Source organism: Arachis stenosperma, chromosome 10, assembly GCF_014773155.1.
Source record: "Arachis stenosperma cultivar V10309 chromosome 10, arast.V10309.gnm1.PFL2, whole genome shotgun sequence".
In the NCBI taxonomy this organism is placed as follows: domain Eukaryota; kingdom Viridiplantae; phylum Streptophyta; class Magnoliopsida; order Fabales; family Fabaceae; genus Arachis; species Arachis stenosperma.
In genome coordinates, this window is record NC_080386.1 from 41,474,611 (window position 1) to 41,495,415 (window position 20,805).

Below are 20,805 nucleotides of genomic sequence, written 5' to 3' on the forward strand. Positions count from 1 at the left end.
TATTGGAGCTTGATTGGTGATATTGAAAAGCTTGGAAAGGGTTTGGTGGTGAAAAATCTGTTCTTGGAGGTATTGAGGCCTTGAGAGCTTGAGGAAAAGTGGTTTGGAAGTGCTCCGATTGACCTTGGAAAATCGGCTAAGGTATGGTTTCGGTTTCCCGTATCTAATATGTAATGTGGTAGGAAATACTTAGGCTAGAGGCCCTAAGATAGGCATTGAATGGTTGATGTTGTTGAATGATTGAGATATATGATGTGGTCATATATGTGATGATGATTATTGATGCCTTGGTGGTATGATGTATGAGAAATATGCATGTTGTGATATATGCTTGATGATTGGTTATGATTGAATTGTGGGTTGAACCATGTTGATGGTGAGTATGATGTTGATTGTGTACAATAATGATTTATTGGAATTGGTGTTGTTGAGAATTGGCATGAGGAAGAGTATATGATATGTCAATATGTTTGAGTTTGAGCCACTTGGGTGAAGTGGGTTAAAATGATGAGATAGTGATTTTGATAAATTGTGGTAATGTGTTAATGTGTGAGTTGAGGAGGCTTGAGGTTGAATTTGATATATTTTGATTGATATCAAAGAAAAGGGATGAAATTGGCATGTTTTGATTGATTTTGAAAAGAGTTGAAAATGGCTTGTTTTGAAAATGGCACTTTGTGGTTTTGTATGAAAAATATGGTTTTTGGGCATACTTTGACGGGATATAACTTGGACTACAGATCTCTGTTTTGTGATAAATCTGTTTATAAATGAAATTGGATCCGGGATGTCCATGCCGTTCGAAGAACGGGTGAAAAACGATTTAAAATGAGGAAGTTATGTCCGTCGGAAGATTGGGTTTTAAATCTGTGAATTCTGCAGCTTTTAACTTAGAAAATTTTTAGCAGAATGACCCCTTGCGCGTGGGCGCACCTGGCGCTTACGCGCCGTTCTTCCACAAAACGCCATCCACGCGTGCGCGTAATGTGCGCGGGCGCGCCGATTGTGCTGCACCCAATGCCCAGCCATTTTCCAGAGAGTTGTGCCAGAACTATGCCAGCTTTGTGCCTGGGGCACGAGAGCACCCACGCGTACGCGTGGTTGACGCGTGTGCGTCGTTTGGCTATTTTTCAATCCACGCGTTAGCGTGCATGACGCTTATGCGTCGATGAGTTTTCGAGGCCATCCACGCGTGCGCGTGAAGTGCGCGTATGCGTGGCCCTGTTTTCATCCCAAAGTTGATTTTTGAGTTTTAAAAGCCAAATCTCATACTTCTAAGCTTCCGATCTCACCACTTATGTCTTAAATCATTATGATATACCTAGCTATTAGATAAGGAGCTAGTGAATGTGGTAACTTGTGAGTGAAGCAAGGGAAAAATGAATGATCAATGAGGATCAAGCATGATTATGTGAGATGTGGAGGATGGTGGTGGAAGTGCTTGTTATGCGATGGGCCGAAAGGCTATAATTGTTAATGAAACGGCTGGTTATGGATTTAACCGTGAGCCAGGTGGCTGGTTATGGATTTAACCGTGAGCCGGATGGCTGGATTATTGCCGTGTTATGGCAGAGCCATGATTATGGCTAAGAATAAATGCATATATATGCTGTTGAATGAATTGTGAAAGTTGCACTTCCATTATCGGAGATGAGAGTTTCCCTGGGAGAAAGCAGTGGCTAGCCACCACGTGCTCCAGGTCGAGACTTGAAGCTCTTTTGACCCTATGTCGTCAGGGTGGCCGGGCACTGTGAAATTTCTGGACGAGCTCCCCCCATAAATATTCACCAGTGATGGTGATGGATAAATATTCACCAGTGATGGTGATGGATAAATATTCACCAGTGAGGGTGATGGATATGGATCATGATTATGATCAAGTTTATTTTGAGTATGACTCAAGTTGGGGAGACACGATAGAGGGACATTCCAATGGTTAACTGCCAGGACTTGTCGGGTTGGCTCTGTAACCGACAGATGATATCATCAGCCACTAGGGACAGGCATTCATCATATGCATACTATATGAATTGTTTGAGATTGCCTATTTGACTGCATATTACTTGCTAATTGTCTAAATGCATTAACTGTTCCTATTTGTATATTCCTTGTTTGATATAACTGTGTTTGCTACATTATACTCCTGTTGGTGGTTGGAAGGTTTGAAGGAAATGGAAAGGGAAGTATTAGTTAGACTAAAGAATCTTTAGTCAGATGCCCTTATATGGTTTAGCTTGTTTATAAGCTTTGATATTATCTGGAGGAAGTTCTAGGATTGCCTTTGGCTTTCCTCTATTATTATGTATTATATATGTGGAAGCTGTTACTATGCTGGGGACCTTTGGTTCTCACCCATGCGGATTTTGTGGTTTTCAGATGCAGGACGTGAGGTTTCCCGCTGAGGCATGCTGGAGACTTCTAGATTTGCGAAGATCCTTTGTTCTCGGGACTATGTTTTGGTTTATATGTTTTGCTTAGATACTTTTATCTCCATTAAATAATACAAACTGTGATGACTCCTCTTATGGGAGATTTTGGAGAATAAGTTTTATGTATTTGTGTCCCTTTGGGTTTCCTTTGGGGTTTTCCTTATTTTTATCATATGTATATATTGCTATGCTCGGACCGGTTATCTTCGCAGCCGGATCTTGAGTCTTGATATTCCTGTTTTTGACACTCCATTGTATATATATAATCTCGCGTTGGTTTATCCTTGTTCGTTATGTTATCGATCGGAGTGTTGTGCTTTAGAGTTGCGATTTTTGTTTACCCCTTTTTCTACAAAGGCTCCTAGTTATAATCAATCATTCATACTACTATACGTACTAAATTTTTTATTTTACAGGTCGTAATACCTTGCCATCTCTGAATTATGACTTAAGCATAAGACTCTGTATGGTAGGGTGTTACATAATTTTTACTTACATTTTTTTTCTCTTCGGCTACTTATCTAATTTATAATTTCAGACATTCGTGTGTCCTTTTAATTTATTTCCAACTTTTCACGTAAAAAATAGTACTATGTTTTTTCTCTTATCAATTTGATGTAGAAAGAAATAATTTCTTTTTGTCTTATCAATTTGATGTAAAAAAATTTTTTTTGATCTGATATGTGTTCTTATTTTTGTTTATATGTCTTTACCTATCAACCATGGAATGGAGAAGTTCTATAAATATTTTGTTAACTTTTTTTTTTAAATTATTTCGCAATAATATTTTTTAATTTTTAAATTATTAGTTATGTAGAATATTATATTTAAAATTTGAGTATATAAATATTTACTCAAAAATTAAATTATCAATTTTGTTTACCACAGTATCATTTATTTTACATATTGGCTAAGTTATTTGATTGTTATATATAAAAGATGCAAAAAAATTTGTACGTACCAAGAGTTGTTAAAAATATTGAGATATTAATTTCCTAAACTATCTAAACTATTAATTATATAGAGTACTAAATTTAATATTTAATTATATAGAGTACTATATTTGACATTTATTAATTTTTTAAATTATATTACAAGAAAATTAATTAATTTAATATTATTCATTTATCACATAATTAGCATATAAAAGATGCAAAAGAACCTTTGCTTACTAATGGTAGAGTGAAAAATTATATTTTGTTAATTTTTTATTTTTAATCTATTTTACATTAGATAATATTATTTTTTTATTGATTATTAGATTGACATATAACATAATAAATATAGTAAGATAAAAATTTTGTTATTTGATTTTTTAAATAATATGACAATCTAAGATAAAAACTTTGTTAATTAATTTTGTTAATCTCTTTTTTATTTTTAATCTATTTTACATTGGATAATATTATTTTTTTCATTGATTATTAGATTGACATTTAACATTTAAACGTGACAAGATAAAAGTTGTATTATATATTTTTTATTATTTCAACTTTCATTATTATTTTCTTCTCTTTATTTTTCTATGTTATGGCCACGTAAGTTTTAATTTATTATTTTTCTTATATATATATATATATATATATATATATATATATATATATTTTCTATTTTAAAAATTATTTTATTCTATTAGGTTTTCTAATTTATTTTATTGTATTTTTCTTTTAGTTTAAAAATTTTAGTGTCTAAAACTTTTCTTCTGTTTAAATGATTCCAACTATATTATCAAAAAGTAATTCAAGAGAATAGATTTAAATTTTGATGATTTATTGAGTCTAATTGAAATAAACACATTGAAATACAATAAATAAAATCGTTAATTCAATATTTATTAATGGATAACTACCAAAAAAAAATATTGTATAAATAATAGAAATAAGTTGATACTATACAAGCTAATTTAGACAGAAAAAAAATATGTAACAAAAGGAAGATATAGATTTTCACCTTTTGATATGTAATGCAAAGATAATATATAATATAATAAACAATACATGTTTTGATATATTAGAACACGAGACTTAATATTACCCTTTTATGGAATTTTTCTGCCTCAATAAAAAAACTAATATCATTTAGACTTAATGTTTATTTTTGTGCTTAATAAAAGAACTAATATCATTTAACTTTAATTTTCGACCTTTAAGATAAATGAAAAGATGTAACTTTTATGTATTAGATAATTTAAAAGACACTTATTATATAGAAAGTTAAAAATATTCTGAACTTAAAAAATTATTTAATAATAAAATTGAGTTTGTTCAAAATCGTAGAGAGATAGAGAGAGAAAGAGAAAGTTAAAGCTTTCTAACTAATTACAAAGAATCACTGCCATCAAAGCTATTAAATTTAAGTGTATTCAGTGAGGATTAAGAAGCAAATCAGAACGATAAATCTAAAAGTTTTTTGTCTCTCTTTATATAGTATTTCACTTTAAGTAACTATATTTAATGGATAGTATTCAATGATGAACAAAATAATAAGCAGATTCGCATTAGATTATGAAAATTAATATCATCCTTATTATAATACGATGGCATTATTTCAAAAACAGAAAAGCTCTACATCCATGTAAAAATTACATAGATGTTATCCAAGTACCTTCCACTACACGCGTTTTCTCCCACCCACACCCTCGTTTGTTTTACATGCACCTTATATAAGGTATATAACGTAATCCTTCTTTTGCGTGATCAACCTTTCTCGACGTAAACTTTTCTATATAACGTAATTCAAGTACCTTCTTCTTCTTCTTCTTCTTCTTCTTCTTCTTCTTCTTCTTCTTCTTCTTCTTCTCTGTTCGTGTTCTTGTTGTTGTTGTTGTTGTTGTTGTTCTTCTTCTTCTTCTTCTTCTTCTTCTTCTTCTTCTCCAAACTAATTAAATTAATTGTTCTCCTCTATTCGCGTTTTTCTTCTCTGCATTATGGATCTAGATTGATTTCAACGTAATTAGCTTCGTCGTTCTTCTTCTTCTTCTTCTTCTTCTTCTTCTTCTTCTTCTTCTTCTTCTTCTTCTTAGATCTGCACTTTGAATTGAAACAATGAATGAATTGACTTCAAATCAGTTGAATGAGTGCAATTTGGATAATTCTTCCGAAACGCATCAATTTGATGAGGTTTGGATTATTGAATTATGAATCGAATTCAATGGAATGTAATTGCTAATTTTATTTGAAGTGAATTGAATGGACTGAGGTGATCTATATCTGAATTGAATTGAATTGAATTGATAATATGTAACTGTCAATAAGTGTGAGTAACTGTGAGTAACTGTTCGGTTTGGTAAGTACTATAGAGTTGTTTCACCATGTCCATGTGTTCGGTTCTATATGCAGAAAGGAGTAAAAAAAATAAACGAATATATTCTGTTCTGTTCTCTAAGCACTATATAATTATTTCACCATAATTAAGATTTCGGTTCACCATAATTAAAATTTCAGTTCACCATGCAGATCAGCTGTGTTGTGGATGAAAAATTTTGTTCCAAAGGTGTGAATGATTTTCAATACACTAGAAGAAGCTGGAAAGTTCTACAAACATTATTCCAAACTTGCCAGTTTTTCTATGAAAATAAGAAACACGGCTCGAGACAGAGACTAGATTAAGAATCAACTAATTGTATGCATCTGAGAGGGGAGGTGGAAATCCAAGATATCTCCAACTTTGAAGACAAACCCTTCAGCTGGGTTAAATTGTCTGGCAAGAATTTATGTACACATAATGAAGGATGTTGGTCTTTGGACAATTTCCAAAGTTGTTTTAAATCACTCACATCCTTGTTGTCCAGACCAGGCTGAGATGCTCAAACAACACAGGGAGCTTAGCATGTTTGTGCGTCGCACCATCGAAACCCACAAGGAAGCCGAAATCAGACCGAGCAAAACTTACCAATCATTTGTCGCAGCAGCTGGTAGCCACCGTGAACTAGGTTTTATTGAAAAAAATGTCAGGAATTATATCACAAGGAAAGTATGGAATATTTTTGAAGAAGATGATGCCAAAGAATTTGGGAAGTACCTAGTAAAAATGTAAGAGAAGAACCAAAATTTCTTCTTTGAGCTCAACCCTGAAGGCGATCACTGCATTTCATGCATTCTAGGCCGATGCAAAAAACAGGGCTGCATTTGAGTATTTTGGAGACGTGGTTTCATTTGAAACCACGTATAACACAAACATGTATTCAGTTCATTCAAATATTTTTTGATGTTCAGTGCATGTATATATTTCGGTTCACTACAGTCTGCTTGTTATTTATGTAGGTACAATTTGGTTTTAGGTTCTTTTATAGGCATGAATCACCACAGACAGTCGACACTTCTCGAACGCACACTGATAAAAAATGAGGACATCCAATCATTCAAATGATTATTTGAGTGTTGGCTACGTTGTATGGGAGGGAAGCCACCAAAAGGTATTCTTACTGATCAATGCACATCGATTCAAATGACAATTGAGCTGTGCATGCCAACAACAATTCACCACTGGTGCATCTGGCACATTATGAAGAAGATCCCAAGCAAATTAAACGGCTACAAGGGACACAACGAAATTGAACAAGAGATGAGCCATGTTGTTTGGAACTCGTACACAAAAGAAGCATTTGACAGAAACTGGATCAATTTCCTCAGAAAGTACGGCCTCGGAGGCAACAAGTGGCTTTTAGGTAATTGAGATTTCAATTCGAACTATTTTCATGCTCATATCTTTTTTTCTCAAAGCATGCACTATTTTTGGTTCACCACACCTTATGGGTTTGGTTTGTTTTGCAGAGCTGTACGAGGATTGGCATATATGGATTTCAGTTTACTTGGATCACCACTTCTGGGCCGGAATGAGAAGTACACAAAGGAGCGAGAGCATGCATTCATTTTTCAACAATTTCATCACACGGAATATCTCGTTGAGATAATTTGTGAAGCAATACGAGAGAGAATTTGATGCTGCAGATTTTCACACCGTGATACCATGCACAACAAAATCAGCAATTAAGGCACAGTTTCAGCATGTATATACCCATGAGAAGTTCAAGCTCAATTCAGAGGTAAAGTGAACGGTATCACATGATCAACGTATTCCACCCCAGGTTTCACAACATATGAAGTCATAGAGCAGGTTTTAAACTCCACATTCAACAAGTTTATTGTCACTTATGACACAGTATCACGAGATGTAAAGTGCCATTGCTTGCTGTTTGAGTCTAGGGGCATATTGTGCCGCCATTCCCTAAGCGTCCTAAGCTTTGAGGGAGTGGATAACGTGGCACCGAAATATATATTGGAACGCTGGAGCAAGAACATAAAGAGCATGTATACACACATCAAGAGCAGCCAAGATGAACCTCTACTGGAGCCGAGAAGTAAGAGATTTGACGAATTGGTGTTTCGGTCACACAATATATGTGAATTTGCATCCAAGTCTGAAGAGTTGACCAAAATTCTGCACCGAGCATTTGACAAGGTCATCGTGGAGATGGAAGAATATCAAGAGAGAAGCAAAGGAAAAAGTTTGTTAACCCATAAAGAAGCGACATTAAGCAATGTGAATGACCTTCAAAGCCCACCACGTGTCAAAACAAGAGGTCAGCCCAAGAACAAATTCTGGATCAAACCTAGAAAAAAAAGATCTCAAATGCCATGAAGAAAAAGAAAAAGACAGATCCAAGCAAGATTAAATTGACTTGCTTTTGATTAGTTAAAAATTCAATTATTCATTTTGCTAATATACAATTAATTATGTCTTTTGTAGTTGAATCTTTTAGACTCTGGATCATCGATTCAGTCAAGCTCCACTCTTTACAATGCACCAGATATCAATTATGTAAGAGAGGATTGTACAAGTTTTAGTTTTTATTAATGTAAATTTTTGTTCACCCATGAGCGCATTTCAGTTCACCATGGTTATAGCATGGTTAATTTCTGACTGTTGTTAGTCTTTAATGAATAGTCACTTTTTTGTGAAATTCTATATTGATATATGTAGTTTTTCGATTTGTCTAGTGTATTAATTTCTAAGTTGAATAATTAGAATTTATTTTGAGAAACGAGAATCAAGTGTAGTGCTAGTTACATTTTCCGTGTGATTAATTAAACAAAAATTATTAAAAAAATCTAAAAGAGTAACATAAATATTTTTAACTTACATTGGTTGAGTTTTAAACCTCTTTCTTGGATGGATTTTCAGGGTTTAGAGTTTTGGGTCTAGGGTTTTAGGGGTTTAGGATTTATGGGTTCAGGGTTCAGTGTTCAGGGTTCAGGGTTTAGAGTTTAGGATTTAGGGTTTAGGGGTTCAGGATTCAGGGTTCAGGATTTAGGGTTTAGGATTTTAGGGGTTTATGGTTCAGGGTTTAGGGTTTAGTGTTTAGGGTTTAGGGTTTAGTGTTTAGGGTTTAGGGTTTAGGGGTTCAAGGTTCAGGGTTTAGAGTTTAGGGTTTAGGGTTCAAGGTTTAGGGTTCAGGGGTTCAGGGTTTAGGGGTTTAGGGTTTAGCTCTCCGAATTTTGGTATAGTGTGTTTACAACTTTCAATTCGCCTAGTGTAATAATTTCTGTTCACTGTGTTCTTTTGGTGTTCGTAATGTATTGGTAAACACAGTTATTACAATCACTGAGAACCTGGAATAAAATAGCAGCCAGATAGTTCCAATAAATATATAAATTAACATCTCAGATGAGTAATCCATCTTGAATCAAATATAAATATTAACATTTGATACATACATTGATATTAGTTTAGGGTTCAGGGTTCATTGTTTAAGGTTTATGGTTTAGGATTTAGGGTTTAGGGTTTACGGTTTAGGGTTTAGGGTTTAGGATTCTGGGTTTAGGGTTTAAGGTTTAGGGTTTAGGGCTTAGGGTTTAGTGTTTAAGGCTTAGGGTTTAGGGGTTAGGGCCTAGGGTTTAGGGGTTTAGGGTTTAGGGTTTGGGTTTAGGGTTTTAAGTGTTTAGGGTTTATGGGTTTAGGATTCAGGGTTCAGTGTTCATGGTTCAAGGTTCAAGGTTCAGGGTTCAGAGTTTAGGATTTAGGGTTTAGGGTTTAGTGTTTAGGACTTAGGGTTCAGGGGTTCAGGGTTTATGGGTTCAGGGTTCAGTGTTTACGGTTTATGGTTCAAGGTTCAGGGTTCAGGGTTTAGGGTTCAGGGTTCAGGGTTTAGGGTTCAGGGTTTAGCTCTTTGAATTTCTGTACAGTATGTTTGCAACTTTCGATTCTCCTAGTGTATTAATTTCGGTTCATTGTGTTCTTTTGGAATTTGTAATGTATTGGTAAATACACTGATTGCAATCACTGAGAACCTGGAATAAAATAACAGCCAAATAGTTCCAATAGATATATAAATTAACATCTCAGATGAGTAATCCATCTTGAATCGAATATAAATATTAACATTTGATACATACATTGATATTAAGAATAGATATATACATTAACATTGACATATATACATTTGAAAGAAGCATTGTTTGCTTTTTTAACAAGTTAAACAAAATATTGTTAATTACAACCAGTATATGCTATTTGCTATCTAAATCTCCAGATGTGAATTTACAATAAAGGCTGGAGAGGACAGCAGATGGCTTGAAGAGTCTTATTGCTTCAGATTCCCAAATCACTTGGTCTTTGATTTTGTTCATTTCATGCAACAGAAGATTTGGACCATATTGGTATCTGAAGTCATCAATCTCATCCTACATTTCAATTGAAATGAATTAGTTACATAAGAAATGAACCCAAATGAAATAAGAACAATATCATTCAAAGCCCTAATTATACCGTAAAAATGCAATCATAATAACCCAAAACCCTGAACACATTAAATATCAAGTAAATCAAAATCACATTAAATAACAACAAATTTCATTCAAAGTCCTAGTTATACTGTAAAAATGCAATCACAGTAGCCCTAAACCCTGAACAAATTAAAAGGAGGCCACCGAACCGAAAAACATTCATTTGGTGAATCAAAATTATAAAGGCCACCGAACCGAACATTGTTTATGTGGTGAATAAATGGTGATCAAATTTCAATCAACAAGAATAGTATTTTTGCATGGAGAAGAACTATTGAACAGAGTAACAACCAACATCAAAGCCCTAGTTACACTATTAACTGAACTGAATGAAATAAGAAAAGAAAGAAGTGTATTAATTTAGAAAGTACTTACTTGTGTCCAAGCTTTATATTTATATCTCTTCCCACTTTTGATTTTTCGTGGATCAATTGTTTCAAGCCATTTCAGCATGTATATTCCACAATCATAGCTAAGCAAGAATTGAGTATAATACGATCAATAGTATACAAAATAAAACACATAATAGCACTATAGAAGAGAAAGATTCTTACTCTGTACGTTGACCATTCAATTGGATATACTCTACTTCCTCTCCCAGTCCATCCTCCATTAAGGGTTCCGCCCCAGCGTACACCTTCATATGAAAAATTATTAAACCCTGAAAAAGACAAAAAAAGTAAAAAAGAGAACCAACAACAGTGAACTGAACTCCTATCATGTACAGAATAATTTGAATAATTTATAACAAAATAACTTACCACAAATTTGTTCAGTTACACTCTTGATTCAGGTATATCTTGTTTTGGCTTATTGATAGGGTCAAGGATATAGAATTTCTTTTTGTTGACATTAGCAATCCACAACCACCAATGCCCTTCGTTGCAAATTGGGACAAATAACTGAAGTTTCGGAAAATTATTGAATATTTCAGTCGAAACAATAGCAAACAAGAGAATTATCAAAGAATTTTTAGAAATTACAACTTACAAATGGATGCGATGCAAGTTTCCTTTTGTCAAAAATTGGCGGTGGTGGGCATACTGCTCAATATCAAACCTGTAGGCCTTGTTTATCCTCTTATCAGTGTACTCCACGTCATGTCTTCCCAACATAAAATTCTATAAAATAAACATCAGTTAAATCACAATTCCACCGAACCGAACACAATTCATATGCTGAATAAAACGTGAAAAATATTCAATCATCAAGAGAAAAGTTTTCTTCATGCAAAAGAACTCAACAGAACACATAAGAATCAGGTGAACCAATATTAACATTCTGACTGAACCAAACAGGACTCAGCAGTGAATAAGAAATTTAGCTTACCATAATATCCAGCGGCACAATGTACATTTGTTCCTGATACTGCCGAACTTTGATTTGGCTGAGAATCATGCTATGCATACTGACAACCTACACGAAGAAAAGTTATGAGATATACTGTATAAGAGTGTTTAAAAAAATTATTATTGTTAACACAATTGGGAAAGAATTTACCGAAGCATGCACTTGTTCTTTGGGCATTAGAGACATGAAATATTCTCTTAACCCCTCATAAAGCGCCTCATGTTTCAAGAGGAATATTGCTTCAGATTTGTTGCTACTATCTTTTGTCTTTTTCACATGTATCATCCAATGATAACATATTTCGATCATCTCCTTTGAGATTTTTATCTTTTTTCTGGGGTTTTGAAAACTTTAGCAGCTGGTAAGGTTGAATCTGAAATTGTTGCTTCAGCAAATTTTAATGGTGCTATCACTCTAGCATCTACCACTGCCTCTACCAGGATTTCAAGCTGTGAAACACTCTCTTGAGAGGGCTGAGTTGGTTGAGATGCTGGTGGACTTATCCCAAGGCTAATGGAATGCTTTTCATTTTCCCTTTGCCTAGGTTAAGCAGCACTGCAAGATGATAGATATTTAACAATGATATTAAACAAAAATGATATTAATTATTATAGTGAACTGAAATCCAAACTAATAGTGAACTTAAATCCAAACTTATAATGAACCGAAATGATATTAAACAAAAATGATATTAAAGAATTTTATTTTTACACATTAACAGGTGCTTCTTGTTTTGATTGCGGTGCCACCGGAGGTTCTTGGGATTGTTGCTGTTGTTCTTCGGTAGGGCTGTTGCACAGTTCAATAACAATCCAGAATTATTATCCTATACCGTTAAAATTAATAAAAATAATTTTTATGTGAAACTTACTGTTCATCAGAAACTTCATAGACATAGTCGTCTTTGAAAAACTCTTCAATAACAGAACCCGTAAGAGACACCGTAACACCCTACTTTTTGGGTTATAGAGGGCAGCTATAAGAAACAGAAGAGAGTCCAAAGACAAGAATACATTGAACTCATTTCTGGTTTTAACTGAACCATAATTAAACCATGTATAAGCAGTAAACATTATCGGTATTTATATAAGCAGTAAAACTTACACATCAACAGGTGCTTCTTGTTCGGATTGCTATACTGTTGGTTCTTTGCAGGGCTGCTGTTGCTGTTCCAGAGGTTTGCTGCATTAAACAGTAAATATTTCAATAATTATCCCAAACTATTATCATATTTAACAATGATATTTAACAAAAATGATATTGATCATTATAGTGAACCGAAATCCAAACTAATAGTGAACCTAAATCCAAACTTATAGTGAATCGAAATGATATTAAACAAAAGTGATACTAAAGAATTTTATGCTTACACATTAACAGGTGCTTCTTGTTCTGATTGCCATGCCACCAGAAGTTCTTGGGATTGTTGCTGTTGTTCTTCGGCAGGGCTGTTGCATTAAACAGAAAATAGTTCAATAACAATCCAGAATTATTATCCTATACCATTAAAATTAATAAAAAGAACTTTTATGTGAAACTTACTCTTCATCAGAAAATTCATAGACATAGTCATCTTTGATTAAGTCTTCAATTACAGAACTCATAACAGATACCGTAACACCCTACTTTTCGGGTTCTGGAGGGCAGCTGTAATAAACAGAAGAGAGTCCAAAGACAAGAACACATTGAATTCATTTATGGTTTCAACTGAACCATAATTAAACCATGTATAAACAGTAAAACATTGAACAAGATTCATGTGGTGAATAAATATTTATTAACTTACTCATTATTAGAAGTTTGTTGTGTTTCATTTTGTGGAGGGACATAGATGAAGTCATCTCTGATTAACTCTTCCTGAACAGCACTTGGAAGAGACAATGCAAGAGGAGGTCTAAGGAATGTAAACAAGGATAAAGTTAATGTTGAATAATTAGAATTTGTTTTGAAAAATAGGAATTTGCACATTGAAAATCTCACATTTACAAAGGTTGAGAACGAGTTCCTTATCGAAACTCAACGATTTGTAGCTCAGAATCAGGTGTAGCTCTAGTGACATTTAAACACATTTTTCTTGTGATTAATTAAACAAAAATTATTACTTAAATCTAAAAGAGTAACATAAATATTTTTAACTTACAGTAGTGGAGTTTTAAAACTCTTTCTTGGGTAGATTTTCTTTTTTCTAAAATATTTTACCAGGCTTTCCGGGGTATTTTTCCTAAAAAAAGATAACAAATTAAAATTAGAAACCAAGATTAAAAGCAGAGGTCTAGAAACACATTAAATTCATTTTTGGGCAACCACTGAACGGAAAGTACAATATGTAATGAACCAATTTACCTGGTATTACTCGCAGCATTTACAGAAGGTGTATAGCTTCCTTGAGTCTGTAAGAGTTGTTCGCTATTCAGATTTACAGTCGGCACTCTAAGCATGATAAATAAATATTAGTAATTGAATCTAGAGGAATTAGAAAAGGTTGTAGCAAAAGTAAGCAAAGAAAGAAAAAGAACTCGGGAATAATAAACTGAATCTTACGTCAGAGAGAATTCATTTTGTGCCTTTGGTGAGTCAAATTGATCCAGAGCAATATTTGCTGACTGAGCTCCATCATTTTTTTTTATCTCTTTTCTCTTATCGTTTCCAATGCTCGTTTTCTTCTTTCCACAGCATTGTCTTTTGCTTGTTCAGTTTTGAAAGTTCATAAAATAAGTATCAAGTAACCTAAAACATAAGTATAAATAAAAGAAAATATGATTCGAAAAACTTACTCCTTGTCAGATTGGGCTTGTGTTTTTGCCACCCTTTGCGGTTGTTTTCTTTTTATTACGGTTGTTATCTCGATTTCATTTTCTCTGAAAGACAGACAAACACATCGAATTTATATTAGAGACAAAACACTAACAATGAAGTCAACCATACTGACAGACACCACCGAATCAAACTAAATTAAAGTGCTAAAACGAAAATTAGAAGCTCACCGGACCGAAATTAATTCATTTTCTGAACAAAACGTGATACATATGCAATCAAGAAAATGTCTCACAAAAATTATGCAATACTTACTGGCTTTTAGATTCGCTTGTGCTCTCTGAACCTATCGGCACAGGCTTTGTTTTTTTGGTTTGTTTTTTAACCACCGTTCTTTGTTCCGGTTTTTTTGATTTCTTCTTCTCTGCAATACATAAGAACAACTGCATAAGAACAAATTTAAGCAAATACAAGTTAAATGAAATCAATATGAAAATTAAACTTACTGACTTTCAGATTTAAATTCGAAAAATCCTTCCTCTTCCGAAGAAGAATCCATCTCAACAATTTTCTTTTTTATTTTCTTTCCTTTTTCTTTCTTTCTCCAGGTTACTTGTTTTTGTTTTTTTCTTTCTTTTTTTCCTTTCTGTATAGAAGTCCCTAAAAAAAAACAAGAACTCAATTATTTAATCATCAAGAAAGCACATTAACAATCCGGTAAACCAAATGAAGCCATCCCACCGAACTGAAAAATATTCATATGGTGAATAGTACATGACAACTATTTAATCATCAAGAAAAATGTTTCTTAATGCAGAAACATTTAAATGAACAAACTAACAATTGTAAGTAGGACAAGTAAATTAATTATAACCTAAAACAGAAATTTATTTAGTTAGTAGAGTATTTTAAAAGCATTTGAAACCAATTTTTAAGGGGAATTTTAATAGAGTATTTACCAATGGTTCTGTTGCTTCGCTAGAAATCCATTCAAGCATCATTTGCTTTGTCCAATGGGCCACCCACGGTGTTGGGGGAGCATCAGGTGCGAACGGGCGGAGAAACTTGGTTTCGTGGAAGTATATCAACATCAATACAAAAACACAGCCATCAACAGACTGTTTCCTCCCCTTTCTCTTGTTTTCAACTCCTTTCATCAAGAAGTTGAGCACATGCTTTGCCCAATCCCATTCTTGAATGTTGTCCACATGAAAGATCGGTGGCTTACGGATTGGGGAGGCCACACTTACCGTTGTAGGGAGCAAGAAACACTTTTGTATGAAGACAACAAAGTCCTCTTGAATTTTTTCCGACTTTCCTCCCTTTCCACACTCATACCCAGCACATTCCTTGTCAAAATCGCCAAGGAAATATTTTTGATGCTGTCAAATATTTTTTTGTCTGCTGAATTAAGGTTGTTGTAATTAACCTTATCAGGAAAACGATTCCTTACAATATTTTAATAGCAAAAATCAGTCAAAATTGCTCAGTTTAATTTTTTAGACACCAATGAACCGAAAATAAGCAGTAAGAAGAAAGTGTATTACCTCCATCGGTTATGTCCAGGACAGCTGCTACTTTCCGAGGAGTTATGTATATTTTCCCCTGGAGAGTTTTCAAGCATCCTTTCTCTTCATCAAACCGATCAAGCAATTCTTTCAATAGGGTATTAGAGACATTCATTCCTGGGATATTGGCCAGGGCACCAAATCTCATTTCTTCCACTATATCTTTCTTTTCTTGACTCATATCCCTGTACACTATTGCTATTGACTTTGTTTGGCATTTGCAATAATGAGTTTTATGCAAGTTTTGAAACAGAATGTGAGGATATATTTATAATACAAAATAAATATTATTCGAATGAAAGCGGATAAATATATTTAATCTGCTTACCTTATAGTGCGGCTTCTCCTTCATTGTTGTCATTGTCTTGTTTTGTTTTGCTGTAATGAAAAATTTTGGTCAATACTGCACTCAATACATCAATAAGCACAACATGTATATCTTAATCAAGTCAATTAAAATGCCACAGGCCACCGAACTGAACAACATTCACTTGGTGAACCAAAATCATAAAGGCCACTGCACTGAACAACGTTCATGTGGTTAATAAATGGTGATCAACTTTCAATCAACAAAAATAGTGTTCCTTCATGCAAAAGAAGTACTGAAGATAGTAACAACCAATTTCAAAGTTCTAGTTAAACTATCCACACCGATAAGAATAAGCACGTATATCTTAATAAAATCAACATCTTCCAAAAGAAAAGTTTTTCAAATTTTATGAATTAGGTGTTCTTTCAAAATGACATCTTACTGAAACTTGATATCTTTCTTTAAGTATCAAGGTTAACTACCATTCGTGCTCAAATCTATCCAATATAACGAGACAATTTTACAGTAGTTTGGCTTATCAAAGTGAAAGAGTTGTCTCTAATGTCAATTGTCCTAAACAAAACTCATTTACATCAAGTCTCGAGATATTGTCAATTTTTCTGCTGAAATTGCTGACAAGTGTAACTCATGTTTAAAAAAATTGTAGAAAGGGAGAATGACAAAGTTATTCAAGAGCGATACATTTGGACAATACACTATTTGCTTCTCAAAGGGATCCAAACTGAAGATTCTTACTAGAATTATATAGGACAGCCTTAACGGAACTCATTCATGCACATAATCAAACATTATAAATAATGAAACAGCTAGGAAATGATTTGCTGCATGCTATCACAAAAGGAACCCACCGAACCGAATAACATTCACTTGGTGAATCAAAATTACAAAAGCCACCGAGCCGAACAAATCTCAAAGCACTAGTTACACTATCCACTGAGTTGAATGAAAATAACAACAAATTTCATTTCAAGGCCTACTTATACTGTAAAAATGAATTCATAGTAGTTCAATCTACTAAACGAAGTAAATCAATCCAGTAAACCTAAAATGAAACTAGGAGAAATGCGACATTGTAAGATTTCAAATGAACAGTAGTTTTCTCATATCTTTGGTAGTCTCTGTTGCAATTTTCGTTCGTTTCTGGTTGTTGCTTGCAAAATCTTCTCCCGATTCCTTTCCAGTAGTGATTTTCGCAGAGAACGTGATTGAACTTTGAGTGATGTTCAGAGAGATTCGAAGAGAATGAGTCGTTTCGTGTATTGGTTTTGTGTTGAAGAAGATGTAGCATTTTTTCATAATGAAACGCGAATGAAAAAGGAGGGTTTCGTTCGTCTCTGGCGCGTGTTTTCACTCGCCATTTAATGCGCCTAATTCTATTTGGGCTTGGACCAACTTGGTTACATGGTTATATGGATGTGTAGCGGCCCCGTTTCAAACAATATAAAATAAAATAATAAAGTATAGTTTAATTAATGTGCACTATAAAGGTGAATTCTACCATACCCTTTGTAAAGTAACATATAATTTACCCTGTGTGATGTGTCACCTTTTAAATGGTTATTAGATTAACCATGGTTAGACTATTTTATAATTAAATTAGTTTTTAAAATGAGTAATTATGCAATTTTTTTAAGTATTAAAAATTGAAACATGGCTTTTTTTCCAAATCATTTTCAAAAGATGTATCCTAACCCTCTATAATGGCTTTCAGCCTTTCAATCCTTCCCATTCTTTCATCCTCGTCGCGTCTCTCAAGCAGCACCGCCTTGTTGATTGTAATCAAATTAAATTATAAGCCAACTGAATAACCAAAAAAAACTAATAGGGAGTTTCAAGAACGTAGAGAAGAGAAAAAATCAATCTGTCCAAGGACAGCGAAGCAGACTCTGACCAGGGATGATAGTAGTGACAGATGAGGACGCGATAATGAGAGATGCACCAGAGCAAAGAGACGCGATGACGCAGAGCAGAAGAGCCACAGACGTGATGGCGCAGTGTTGGAGACGCACCGGAGCTGGTGAGACAAATCAGAGGAGCCGTCGATTGTGACTTCTGAACTTTGGAGTTCAGCTGTTTGAGACTTCAAGAGAGGCTGACTGGTGAAGAAGAGTTGCCGAGTGACATTCAGTGAGAACGAGGAAGAAGAATTTAGGATTAGGGCCACCATTAACGTGATTTAGAAAATTATAAAAACCAGTTTCTAATCTTTTAATAAATTATACATTTACCTTTTTTAAAAATTTAATTACAATATAATTTAACTATGGTTAAGATAGTAACTCAAGTTAAAAGTAAATATCCAACTAAAATATGGCACATCATAAGGGGTAATTTATATATTATTTTAGGGAGGTTAGGATAGAATTCACCATAAAATAAATGTGAAACATATATAGTAGCAGTCAAATGTGGATTACAATGGCTGCCTTCTGTTCCAAGATACTATATTAAACTACAACTTAAATTTATAATTATTAGTTAAAAAACTTATAATTATATACTATTTTTTATTATTTTAGTTGAGAATAATATATTTTGATATTATTTTTTAGGATTACTGACATTAAATTTTGATAATTTGGATAAAAATTTTAAATGTTTTATATGTTAATTATTTTAACAAAACTTCAACAACTCATAAAAGTTAACAGAAAATGAAAAAAGAGAACAAAGTAATATAATAATGACAATGAGATAATGACAGATATGTGTATAGAGAATAATATATAGTAAGATAAAGAATAATGTTTAATATAGTGAAGAGATATAATAAAAATATAAATTAATAATTTTAAAAAAAATAATAAAGTTAAAGATAATTTAAAAATTAAATATAAAATTAAAAAAATATTTTTTATCAATTAAAATTATGTACGAAGATAAATAGTACTTTAAATATAAATTTTTATCTCTGCTTCAAATTAAATACTATAAAAAATAAATAAATCTAGTTAATAGCGTTTATAAGTAGTTAGTTGTTAATAATATTTCTAAATCTTTATTTTAATTTTTTTATACGTAATAACAACATAATAAATTCGTTTAAATTTATAAATTTTATACATTCTAAACTTATAAAATTTTTATTTTTGTTTTTAAATTTTTTTATTTTTAATGTTTAAAATATTTTATCAAATTTATAATTTTAAAAATAAAATTATAAATTAAAAATTAATCTCTTAAAAATAATAAAAAAGCGATTAATCGTGCCTGTTGAGCCGCTATACTGATGTGAAAATTTTAAAAGTTTTTAGGAAACCATTTGTTTAACAAAATAAAAGATTAGGAACTAATTTGATTATTAAAATTTATTGAGTATTAACTTGTCCAGCTAAAAATTTTTTAAAAATTGATTTGGGATATTACTAAACGATATAATACAAAAAATTTTTGTGTGAAATAGTATTATAAAAATAAAAATATTTGGTAACAAAAAAATAAAAAATAGCTAAAATTTATATTAATAAATATTAAATAAGATAAATTTTAGCTGTTTTTTTTTTCTCCCGAACATTATCATATTAATGAATTTTTTTATTAATGTGTACTTTTATCAAAACTTATTATCAAAACGTTATCTTTTTGAAACTAAATATCTAAATATCACTCTTTTGTCAAAATTATCGTTGAAATATCATTTATTCTCAAAATTAATTTTTGAAAGAATTTTTAAATTAAATTCATCTTTTAAATATTTTTAATTAGTCATATTATTTTTTTTATCGTTTTTATTGTCGTATCAAAATTTATTGAGATAACACATTAAATAATACCACACTGATCACAATATATATCTGATAAATTTAATTAATTAAAAATATGATAAATTTATATAATTATTAAATCAAATTAATACTAAATTAAAAGAAATATTGAGATATTATATAAAATATCTCAATAATTTGGTATTAAAATAATTACAAATATTAATGTCAGATGTATGCTATAATATCACTTAATGTATTATGTAACACCATGAATAATAAAAATAACAAAAAAATTAAGGTGATCAACTTAAAATTTTTTTAAAAAAATTTAAGTAAAATTTTTTTTTTTCGAAAACTCTACTCTCTTATAATACTATCACAAAAAAGAATTTTTGGTTTTTATTTTTCTTTGGTCATGTGCTAGCTGTATGATTTTTCATTATTGACGATGGATAAGACATTGCAGAAGTAGAAGCAATGGAGTTATCGTATATGTATTCGTCGCTTAGTGGATATGATACATATGATTGGACACAACAATAATAAATGAATATGTTGCCTATGTATATTGTCACTTTCATCTACTCGTGATATTTGTCTGTGTAAGATAATTGAGTAAATGCTCATCAAATTAGGACCTTAAATTTTACACGCGAAGGATTAAGGATCCGTTCGAAAAATTTCAAAGGTTATCTTTTGAGTTTTGTGATTTATAGAAAGTATAGTATTAATATTTGGTATAATTTTTAAAATCAAATTATAATATTTTAAGAAGTTATTAATATTTAAGTATTTATAAAGAAGTTAAAAAATAATTTTTTTATAATAAAAATTTTTTTTATTATATTTCTTTTAAAATAAGTATTTTTAGAATTAAAAAAA

The 20,805-nt window shown here is 32.1% G+C and overlaps 1 protein-coding gene across 1 annotated transcript; it reads left to right on the forward strand.

Annotated features, from left to right (window-relative positions):
• Window positions 1-6,821: 6,821 nt before the first annotated feature.
• Window positions 6,822-8,285, forward strand: LOC130957013 (protein FAR-RED ELONGATED HYPOCOTYL 3-like). The gene is made up of 4 exons (XM_057883921.1): window positions 6,822-7,095; window positions 7,202-7,270; window positions 7,516-8,010; window positions 8,191-8,285. The coding sequence occupies exons 1-4, from the start codon at window positions 6,822-6,824 to the stop codon at window positions 8,283-8,285; spliced, it is 933 nt and encodes a 310-aa protein (XP_057739904.1).
• The last annotated feature ends 12,520 nt before the right edge of the window (window positions 8,286-20,805 follow it).